Source organism: Podarcis erhardii, assembly GCF_964252035.2.
Source record: "Podarcis erhardii genome assembly, chromosome: 10".
Taxonomy (NCBI): Eukaryota; Metazoa; Chordata; class Lepidosauria; order Squamata; family Lacertidae; genus Podarcis; species Podarcis erhardii.
The window spans coordinates 73151866-73164120 of NC_138500.1; the positions used below are offsets into that span (position 1 = coordinate 73151866).

General features: G+C 40.6%; 1 protein-coding gene across 5 annotated transcripts in view; it reads right to left on the reverse strand.

Moving 5' to 3' along the window:
* Positions 1-12255, reverse strand: part of CACNA2D1 (calcium voltage-gated channel auxiliary subunit alpha2delta 1) — a 390752-nt gene that overhangs the window by 124235 nt on the left and 254262 nt on the right. For all 5 annotated transcript variants that reach the window (XM_081879076.1, XM_081879074.1, XM_081879077.1 and 2 more), the window contains exon 7: positions 4303-4434. In XM_081879076.1, coding sequence (XP_081735202.1) covers positions 4303-4434 — 132 coding nt within the window. The remainder of the gene's footprint in view (positions 1-4302; positions 4435-12255) is intronic.

Genomic DNA, 12255 nt, shown 5'->3' on the forward strand with positions numbered 1-12255 from the left:
GCCAGTTTCTAGTTCTAAAAGAGTTTTAGGATTAATTTCTGATTTTGGTCGGGTGGCGGGATTCAAGTTGAATAAGCAAAAGACTAAGGTTTTAGCAAAAAATTTGACATCTACAGAAACAGATGAGTTCCTGAAAGAGACAGAATTAAATGTGGTTAAAAAAGTGAAATACCTAGGGGTATATCTGACCTCTAAAAATTTGAATTTGTTTAAAGATAATTATGAGAAATGTTGGTCAGAAATTAAAAGAGATTTGGAAGTTTGGACAAGATTGAAACTTTCCTTGTTAGGTCGAATAGCAGCTATAAAGATGAATGTATTGCCGAAAATGTTATTTTTGTTCCAGGCCCTACAGATCGTGGACAAGGTGGAATGTTTTGGAAAGTGGCAGAAGGATATTTCTAAGTTTGTTTGGCAGGGCAAAAAGCCCCGAATAAAGTTTAAAATATTAACTGACACGAAAGAAAGAGGGGGATTTGCCCTGCCGGACTTGAGGTTATATTATGAATCTGCAGCCTTCTGCTGGATGAAAGATTGGATCTTGTTGGAGAACACTGATGTCCTTGATCTGGAAGGGTTTGATAATGCTTTTGGGTGGCATGCATATCTGTGGTATGACAAGGTTAAAGTTCACCAATTGTTTAAAAACCATATTGTTAGAAGAGCAATTTTTATGGTCTGGACAAAATATAAAGACTTATTGGAGAGTAAGACCCCGAGGTGGCTTTCACCGGTGGAGGCCAAGGCACGTAAGAGACTTAACATGGAGGCCTACTGGCCAAAATATTGCGAAATAATTGAAAAAATTGGAGTCAATTGGAAGTTGCAGAGCTTGGAAAAACTAAAAAACAAGGTGCGAGATTGGTTGCATTATGCCCAAATTCAGGAAGTTTTTAAAGTGGACAAAAAGGTGGGGTTCCAGGTGGAAAAATCGAAACTAGAGACAGAATTGTTAGAACCAAAAAGCAAATTACTCTCGAGAATGTATAACTTGCTGCTTAAGTGGAATACACAGGATGAGACAGTAAAATCCGCCATGATAAAATGGGCGCAGGATATTGGGCATAACATCATGTTTGAGGACTGGGAAAGGTTATGGAACACCGGAATGAAATTCACGGCATGTAGTGCCTTGAAGGAAAATATTATGAAAATGATATACCGGTGGTACATGACCCCAGTCAAGCTTGCTAAGATATACCACCTGTCTGATAATAAATGTTGGAAGTGTAAGGAGGCGGAAGGGACATTCTTTCACCTCTGGTGGACATGTCCGAAAGTGAAGGCCTTCTGGGAGATGATTTACAATGAGCTAAAAAAGGTATTTAGATATACCTTACCTAAGAAACCGGAGGCCTTTCTTCTGGGCATTGTAGACCAGAATGTGTTAAAGAAGGACAGAACCTTTTTTATGTATGCTACTACTGCAGCAAGAATTCTCATCGCAAAGTACTGGAAGACACAAGATTTACCCACGCTGGAGGAATGGCAGACGCAGTTGATGGACTATATGGAACTGGCTGAAATGACTGGCAGAATCCGAGACTTGGGAGAAGAAGCAATGGAAGAGGATTGGAAAAAATTTAAGGACTATTTGCAAAAGCATTATAAGTTGTATGAATGTTAAGAAAATGCATTTTTTAGGAAATTTTAGCCCCAGCAATTGCAATCAGGTGAAATGAAAACTAAGGTATAAGAAGTTGGAGGTGGAATTATGAAATAATTTTATTGTGTTTTAATTAAAATATATAAGAATTGGGATACAATATTCTGAATTTGGTAACATGATAAATTGAAAGATACAATAAGTAATGAAATAAGATAACAAATTGCTGAAGTTTGTATTATAAATAATGCAGGGTCTGGAGGATGTGGGGAAGTCCAGTAGATTTGATAAAAGGATTATGGAAATTTGAAATTTTTATTCTTTTTCTTTTATCTGTTTTTCTTCTGTATTTCTATATTCTGTAAACTCAATAAAAAATATTTGAAAAAAAACCAACACATTTTGTGGCATTTTTGGGGTGCTACCTTGGTTCTGTGATTGGTTTTAAAATTGTCCCCAACCACACAAGTTGCATGTAGTATATCCAATGAATGTTGGTGTCCTGTAGTTGTTTTTATTGCTGATGATAGTCCTTTTATGGAGGAGTTCATTAACAATTGTTTTTAATTGCTTTTAAATGATTTCACCCATTCATTTAATTTAATTAACTATCTGTCTTTAATATTTGTGTTCCTTCTGAGTACTTTTTTTTTTGAAAATCAAATAAAGATGTATAAATAAATAAGAAAAATAAACAGAAAGCTTTGAGATGCATGGGTAGTTTATATTGCTCAGTTATTAGGCAAAAAGTGAATGAACTCCATAGCCCTATTTTAATTGTACACTGTTGCCAAGGGTTGCTGCATATATTAGATATAATCAAGCAGTATATAAGTTTTATGAAATAAAATAAATAAAAATATTGGGGACCTGGAAAGAAGTGCGGGCTGCAAGCTATTCACAGTACACAGCACAGAAAAGCAGAATTTGGAGGCACACACAGAAATAGAGAAGGAAACAATTTATTGGGCTCAAAATGTTCAGGGACTTGATAGATGTACAATATTTTTATTATGCAAAAAGGGACACTTGATTGAACAATAAGCTGGACTAATTGCATTCTGAGTCCCCCAAATTTCCTGCACTAGAGAAACTCAAATTAGATTTCAAGGAAGCTGAAACACTGCTTGGGAATTATGTAAATTCTGTGCATAAGCATAAATTTAATTTCCCTAATTCCATAATGAAGGGTTGAGGAATGAAATGTGCAGAAAATAGTGCAGAAAACCCACTATCTGATCTCAGGACACCCAGGACTTTCTTTGGTTTCTGAGCCTTCAAAGAAATTTGAAAAACCATTGCCTGCAATGATGAAAACTGGACACTGTAAAACCCTGATAGACTTTAGAAGCCAAATTAGCGTCAGAAGCTAAAATACTAAGTATAGTATATATGCAGACATCAACACTTAGGATGCAATCTTATTCCCATTTACTGGAGACTAAGCCCCATTTAACTTAGTGGGACTTACCGTATTTTTTGCCCTATAGGACGCACCGTCCCATAAGGCGCACCTAGTTTTTTTTGGGGGGGGGGAATAAAGGGAAAAAAATTATTTTCCCCCAGGCGCGGGGCTGGGGCGGGGGAGGCTCGAGCTTCCCCCGACCCCAGCCCCCAAACAGGCAGCTCTCTGCAAGCCGTGGGAGCCCAGCGCTGGCTCCCGCTGCTTGCGGAGAGGTCCGCGAAGCCTGGACGCGCTGAGCTCAGCGAGGGCAGGCTTCAGCACGCAGGCAACTCTCCGCAAGCAGCGGGAGCGCTCCCGCTGCTTGCGGAGAGGTCCGCAAAGCCTGGAGAGCGAGAGGGGTCGGTGCGCACCGACCCCTCTCGCTCTCCAGGCTTCAGCGAAAGCCTGCATTCGTCCCATAGGACGCACACACATTTCCCCTTCATTTTTGGAGGGGAAAAAGTGCGTCCTATAGGGTGAAAAATACGGTACATCTGAGTACATCTGAGTACATATGCAAAGGATTGAGCTCTTAGTCATACAGTAAAATTTGATTGCTTAATTTATTTTCTTTTTTTAGAAACTGCTTTATAGAAGCATTAAACTAACTGGATTAGATGTCTCTCCCAGAATACATTAATTGAACTAAGTCTACTAGTGGCCTAAAGAAATAAAAATACACCCTCTTAAATTAATTACTTTGGTACAGTAATGAGATTCTCTAAAGAGCAGGACAGATGCATGCATAAAACAAAACCCTTCTCTCAGTTTGAACTCCAGTGGCAGAGTCATCATCTTCAGAGGTACTGAAGACAGTTCATAAGGGCAAACATTCCCAATGAAACAGTAGCGCTTCCTCTTAATTTAACTCAGTAAAATTATGCACCTAGTAGTTGATTCAAGCGCTCCCAAGGCTAGAGGAATCAACTGTCATTATGAGGGGCATACAGAGAGCTGCAACCTATATAAAAAGCCAACATGCCTGTTGAAATTTTCAAACAAGACTCCACCAGATATTGCTTCTCTTTTAGGGAACAGCCTGGAGTTAAATAGATTTTGGGGATATGACTTCTCTTCTCACAACACTTTAAATGCTCCCAGCTCCAACTTCGCAAACTTTACACAAGGGAATGGCTAATTTGTATTCTCTTGCCTGCCCTGCTAAAAATGTGTGGTGATTTTTATATGAATTGACTGGAGTGACAAAGTTAGTGCCCTGGAACAAATTTATGTCTTCAGGACTGCAAATTACCTGGGTAATACCTGGCGAGGCCAGTTGCACTGCCAAAAACTTGCCAAAGCAAGGTTGGGTCTTCTTCTCTGTTCCTTTTAAAGACTTCATCTAAAGCTCCAGTCCAGTTTAGTTCATTCAACACAATTGTAGCTGAAAAAGACAAAATAAGAAATTTGGTATTGCAAAACCATGGTTACATTTGTTACATACCATATCCTGAAATGAGGGGAGCGGGTGGTGCTGTGCTCTAAACCACTGAGCCTCTTTGGTTTGCCAATCGGAAGGTTGGCGGTTTGAATCCACACAACAAGGTGAGCTCCCGTTGCTCTGTTCCAGCTCCTGCCAACCTAGCAGTTCAAAAGCATAGCAGTGCAAATAGATGAATAGGTACCGCTGTAGCGGGAAGGTAGACAGTGTTTCCGTGTGCTTTGCACTCATCGTGGTGTCCCGTTGCACCAGAAGTGGTTTAGTCATGCTGGCCACATGACACAGAAAAGCTGTCTGCGGACAAACGCTGGCTCCCTTGGCGAGATGTGCGCCGCATCCCATAATTGCCTTTGACTCAGGGGACCTTTACCTTGCCTTACTGAAATGATGCTACTTACTATTTCTCTACCCTTTGCTGTATTTTGTACCATTCTACTTTTAGTACTATTGCACAACGAAGTTTTATGTGTTGGCAAGACTGTTTGAATGTTTTTCTCTCTTCTTCATCTTCCACTTCTTCGTATGTTTACGCTGATGGATGAGGGCTCTAGTCCATCACACAGTCATACAGTTTTGATTTCTTTTAAAAAGAAGAAAATACAATAGTTTTTATTTTATTTATTTAGAGTTTTATGACCCAGCTTTCAGCAAGTTCCCAGGGTGTCTTGCAAAAAGTTATAACCAAACTTATTATAAAAAGACACCAACACCCAACAACATTTAGGAGGACCCTGAATGTTGTTTGTGGCAGCTGCTTGCCTAAAAACTGCAGAGAGAGATTGGCACAGATGGCGACCCTCTTTGTGTGAGAGAGAGTGCAAAGACTGTTGGTTATTTAATCTGTTTGAATGTCCTGTGTCTGTATTTCTACCTAAGTCAGAGGTTTTCAACCTTTTTGAGTCCACACCACCCTTGACTAACTACACTCTTTCTGTGGCTCCCCTGTGAGGCAGGGGGCCCCAGTTATGTCACCCCTTACCTGGTTGAAAACCACTGACCTAGGCATTTGGTTAAACTCGTTTTATTTATTTGCATGTTTTGTTTTTTCTGGTCATTGTAGTTTTGCTTGTTTACTTTATGGCAGAATTGTTAATTGGTTGCTTATTGGACCTGTTCATATGATTTTGTCATTTTTGTATATTGCTGCTTTTCTTTGGGTATTTTTATTGCTTTGTTCCCCACTCTTGGTTTGGAAATATTCAATGAAGAGAAGGCTATAAATACTATAAATAACTAAATACACCATAAAAGCACAGGGTGAGAGCAGTTCTAAGGAATAACAAAAGAGAAGTTTCCAAAAATTTGGCCTCTCACAGGTATCAAGGTAGGCATCAGGTGAGCCGCCCTGGAGAGAACATAGTTGGAGGCCATCAACACCCAGTAGGTTGTTCCCCCTGTAGCCACCACCCACCCTCAGACTGAAGGAGCACCCAAAGAAGGACCTCCATTCTCAGGATAGGGGCAGGCACACTGGCCTTTGACTTGGAGCCAATTTGATTCCCTCCCTCTCTTTCTTTTTTCTTTTCCTTCTCCTCCTGCGATGAGGCTACATTTTAATATTTTAATGTTTCAATATTTTAATGTTGTATTTTTAATTTTGTTTTGAAGTTGTAATCATTTAACTTGTTTTTATTATTGCTTGTAAGCCGCTCTGAGCCCGGCCTTGGCTGGGGAGGGCGGGGTATAAATAAAAATTATTATTATTATTATTATTATTATTATTATTATTATTATTAGTCTTTCAGGTGATCCTAGTCCCAAGCCATGGAGGCCTTTAAAGGACAAAACCAGTACTTTGAACAGAGCACAGCAGTGGCATGAAAGAGCAGGTTGGCATTGCTGCATCTGTGCCTCTGATTCAGTGGAGAGGTTGAGAAAGAAAGTCAGACTGGGCAGTAAGTATGGGCAAGAGACTCATTTCATTTAAAGGTGAGCCAACCTATATTTCACTTTCTGAAACAATGCATGAACCAAAACGCAGCCAATATTTGAAGTTCAGACTTCTCTGAATTTTGCAATGTACTCCTTCATGCACAATAGTGAAAAATAACATACAAAAATGTTTCACAAAAATGTGTACATTAGTAGAAGTTTGCACCAAAATGCTGATGAATTTTCATGAGATTTGTTTGTTTCGTTTTTAAAATGCAAAGTGATGCGGAAATATGGAGAATTGAACTTAAGAAATGGAAAAATTGAGAATCTGAGAGAAACCTTAACTAACAGATTTTCCCAACCCTACCAGGCAGGTATATTATCAATGCTACAAACACACACTCTGAATGGAAGTCTCCGCAATGAGAGGAGCAATTTTGTACCTCACTGACGTCAAGAAAGGCAGTTATTATTAAAAGAACTGACGGCCTGTTCCAAACCCTTATGCAGAAGCCGCTGTCACCAGTCTTTCCAAGATGAATGATTCAACTGGTGGCTTTGATGAAGGGTTCCAGAGAGGGAAGCCAGGGAGAACCATCTCTCTGCCTCAGCCACAGTGTTATTGCCAAATTGAAGGGAGACGAAAGCAGGGGAAGGCCTTTGTGGACTCATCCTGAAACTATGTTTATTTTCTCTAGCCCTCATGCTGGCTTCACATTCTGGGATGGCTGTTGTGAACTTTGCTACTTTGAGGTTTGTTGTCTAGTGGAAATCAATAATGAGGTAATAGGTAGCAAAGCAATAAGAATTTATTCTTGCCCCAGAATGGTGTCCCATCCACCTCATGGTGCAGACAGGAGACCCTACCTACAAGTTACACTGATGCTTTTATAGTTTTCCACAAAACAGCGTGGTACATGCATCATTGATTCTAACAGCCCTCCTGGACTTGCTTTGTTAACTTCTAGCTCCACCATAGGCTTCATCCATTACCTTGTGGTTAAGTAAGTTTCCTGTTGTTGCCTGGAACAAGGTGTTCAGAGATGCAGCTGTTAGCTATTATTTATGCTTTCACTCATATCTCTTGACCAGGCACAATTCCCAGCACAATTACGAATGCAATGGCAACACATGTCCAATATGTTCTGTGCTTTTAGATATACAATAGTCTACATTTCCAAATAACAAATTTAAAATAACTGCACACTGTGTGATAAAAATATTACAATATTGTAGTAATGCATGGTAAGTGAACAAACTCACTACATAAATTTACCAGCTTGCCATCTTCCTAGTATACAAATTGAATGCAAAGGTCTGTTGGGAACATAGGAGACTGTGGCTCAGGGAGCTAAAGGGGAACAAAGGCCCCAAATGTAACAATGGAGCAGCTGGCTTTTATATACAGTTGAACCAGCTATCTCCTAGATCTTTGATCTTATTCAGTCTTCTCTTTGGTGGAGCTCTCCAGAGTTTATATCCCATTCATGGGCAAAAAAATTGGGGAACACAACCATGGGCCTCTATGATCACAGCCTCATCATGTACCAAGTTGTAGAAGTAACACCATAGATGGTGTTTTGAGTCAACTGCAAACGTTGACACAGGGTATGCTTTTCGTGGGAGATACTAAATTAATAAAACAGCTTCCATGGGGGCTTAAAAAAGACGGAGAGGGAGAATAGAGCATTAAATTGTAACATTAGAATTGTAAAGCCGAGCTGGGACCAAAATCCAAGAGAGTGCTCATTATTGCAAGTTAACAGTGTTTTCATGTTTATGGATGTGATCATTTGCAGAGATCAGCTGTGTGCGCATTAATATTCATGAGTAGAGCCAGCTTCTGGATTAACTTGAAATACAAGAAAATTTATATTCATAAGCATGATCAGATAAACACTAAGTGGCCAAAGATATAGAAACCAGATTCCTAAAGCTGACCCTGGCCAATTCTTGGGTTACTCACACAAAAATTAGTATTAGTGTGCAACACAAATTTGTAGAGCAAAAGACATGAAAGTAGGGCCATGTCAACTTCTGGACATTTCTGGATTAATAATTGAGGGAACAAACAATGAAACTTAATTATGAAACTGATAAATAGCTATTCCTTTCATTCTGCTTTAATCAGTCATAAATGCATCCCTAAAATCCAAAAATAACTCACTCATGCTAGGCAACAGCTGGCATTCAGTTAATTGGAAGAGAACAAGGTTTACTTGTCAGATGGAGCATTATCACTTTTTCTTTGTCTTTTCTGATGGTGTTTCAGAGCTGGAGGTAAACAGGTTGCAAAGCTGGCAAACTCTACATTCATTAACAAAGGATTAAAGGAAAGGGAGCCTAGGAGAGGTAAACATGCATGCATGGGGGGGAAATAAAATAAAATCCCCCCGGTTATGATCTCACTAAACAGCCTCCTTCCAAAGACACTATCATTTATTCATAAGAGCTCTTGGTTCCCATTTATATGGGAGCCAGGAGAAATTCAAATATGAGCAAAGAAGCTCAGTGTAGCTCTCAGACACAGGTATAGTATCAGAACACAGAGCTTTATATCCCAAGCCTAAGGTCTTGCTAATGTGCAAGTCAGCACAAGCAGAAAACTAAAAATTAATCTCTAACGATCTCAAGCAAACTAAAAATTAAAGTCTTAACCACCTCAAGTAATTCCAGTTATCTGTTTGTTGCTAATGCACTGATGGGGGGGGTGGGGGATTCACCCTTCGCAGCATAATTTCTGAATGTCAAGAAGAAAGACTCTTAAAACATTTTATGGTAGAAATTAACTTACTGTGCTTTTCCAGGAAGTATTATTGGGAGCATCAGTGTCTTTTTGGAAACTATTAAAGAAAAGATTCCATCTGTCTAGCCTGCAACCCACTGTGGAATTAACCAACTATGGGGTTGTGGTGCTCATCTTGCTTTCAGGCTGAGGTAGCCAGCATTTGTCCACAGACAGCTTTCCAGGTCATGTGGCCAGCATGACTAAACCACTTCTGGCACAACAGGACACAAAGATGGAAACCAGAGCTCACAGAAATGCTGTTTACCTTCCTGCCACGGTGATACCTATTTATCTATTTGCACTGGTGTGCTTTCGAACTGCTAGGTTGGCAGGAGCTGGACAGAGCAACGGGAGCTCACCCCGTCGTGGGGCTTCAAACTGCCGACCTTCCAATCGGCATGTCCAAGAGGCTCAGTGGTTTAGACCACAGAGAACAGAAAATATTATTTATATAAGAAACAACAAATTTCCCTTATGTATATTAGGATCTTAATTTGCACAGATTGGGGGAGGGGCGGGAACCACCAGCATGTTGTTTAGATCCATATTTATACAAACAAGGAAAGCCCTGTGGGTTCAGACCAAAGAACTACTAGCACTTTGTTCTCACAGGGGCCACCCAGAAGCCTATGCGAAGGCCAAAAACAGGACATTAGAGCAATAGCCCTCGCTCATTTGTGATTCTGAGCAACTGGTATTCAGCTGCATACTTGTACAATTCCATTCGATTTTTATTTTAAAGCTCTGGGTTCTACTGAGAAGCTGTTTGGTTTTCAAAAAGCGAAGCGCAGGGGAAGCAGAACGGTTAATGGATTTCTAAAAAGGCACTAATAAATGTTGGCTGTTGCTAAGCCCTTGCACCCCATAAAGAGCCCAGCTGTCAGGGAAAGGATCAATACTCAAGCACATCTTCCCCTCCTCCCCCCGAGGACCAGCATGTTGCAGAACTCAGTATTATGTTGGTCAGTTTTCTTAACAAGCTGGGTGTCGATGTCTCTGTCACATTCACAAAGAAACTAATTTTACACTTTCACAACAGAGAACAATAGAGAAACAGATCACACAGACCATATCAAGGTCTTTGGAGCTTAACATTGTCAAATAACTTCCATGCTACAAGAGCAATTATTCAACAAGCACCACAAAATTAAGGATGTAGGCTAAGGATAGCAAATGTGGGGCCATCCACCAGCATCAGCCCAAAGTCACGAGATGATGTTAGCAACATACGGAAGGCACCATGTTTTCTACACTTGCACTACAGTTAGTGTAATCCTAGTCATCTCCACTCAGAAGTAGCTAAGGGAGCAAACCCACGCAAAAGGAAGATTAGTCTCAGCCAGCTGCTCTGGGCAACTGGAAACAACAGAACATGTCTTTTTTCACTGCCAATACTATACAGATATACAAGCTAGGGTCATCTTGCCTATACTACATAAATTTCCAGGTCATACAGTACAACTTTATACTTCCCTGCTACTTCAAGATGAAAACCCAGATGTTACATACTCAGTTGCTACACTTTGCACTGCCAGGATGAATATTGGTCAAAGGATGGTTTGCACCACAAACTAGGCCCAAAATGCAAGACCTGTGTTCCTCTGCACTCCCTCCCTTATAGTCGCTTTTAACAGTTTGTCTCTGTTTTTATCTTTTAAAGTTATATATGTACAGTGGTACCTCAGTTTTCGGACATCTTGGAAGTCGAACGAATTGGTTTTTGAACACCGAAAATCTGGAACTGCTTTCGTTTTCGAATGCAGCTGCCGTATTGAGTTTTCCATAAGTAAATGCTTTTGTTTTCAAACGCTTCAGAAGTCGAACGGTCTTCCGGAATGGATTACGTTTGAAAACTGAGGCACCACTGTATGTATGATATAAAGGTAAAGGTAAAGGGACCCCTGACCATTAGGTCCAGTCGTGACCGACTCTGGGGTTGTGGCACTCATCTCGCTTTATTGGCTGAGGGAGCTGGTGTACAGCTTCCGGGTCATGTGGCCAGCATGACTAAGCCGCTTCTGGCGAACCAGAGCAGCACACGGAAACGCCGTTTACCTTCCCGCCGGAGCGGTACCTACTTGCACTTTGATGTGCTTTCGAACTGCTAGGTTGGCAGGAGCTGGAACAGAGCAACAGGAGCTCACCCCGTCACGGGGATTCGAACCGCCGACCTTCTGATCGGCAAGTCCTAGGCTCTGTGGTTTAACCCACAGCGCCACCAGCGTCCCTATGTATGATATAATCACCTTTTAATTACAATCATACCTCGGGTTGAAGTAGCTTCAGGTTAAGCATTTTCGGGTTGTGCCCTGCGGCGACCCGGAAGTAACTGAGCCCATTACTTCCAGGTTTCGCTGCTCGCGCATGCGCAGACAGTCAAAATGACGTCATGCACATGCACAGAAGTGGCGAATTGTGACCCACGCAGATGTGCAGACACGGGTTGCATTCGCTTCAGGATGCAAATGGGTCTCCGGAACGGATCCCATTCGCATCCAGAGGTACCACTGTACTAGTTTTTATTCCCTACCTGTTTTAAGTCTTAGGTGTTCAGTTTATCCGTATGTTTTCTTTTCCTGGTCTGTGACCGAAATAAAGTTTGATACTGATACACTCAGAAGTAGGCCCCACTGAATTAAATGGGATCAACTCTCAGGTAATTGTGTGTTGGATTGCCACATAAATTTATCACGTTTTCACCAGCTCCTGTTAATCCAAAACAGTAAAATTTGTATATTCCAGTTATTCCATTATAAGAATACAGTCAAGCCTTTTGCATAAAAAATAAAATAACCACTTGTTTATTCTAGGTACACAGTCCTCTCTTGTATTATTGAATGGTTTTTTTTAAAACTGCTCAGTATTATTACTGGTATTATTGAAAATAAACCAGAGTCTGAACTCCTATATTTGCAGCTACCTTTTTCATTTAGGTGGAGATGATCCTGAGCCGCCAAAGCGATGTTAAAATCCTTGATTTCTCAATTATTTTGATAAAACCAGCTTGGAATCCAGATAAAAATAGTGAAAAACACATTCACCCAAAACAGCTCCAAATGAATCAGGAAATCCCTACACGATGCCTTCCTGGCTTGTTTTGG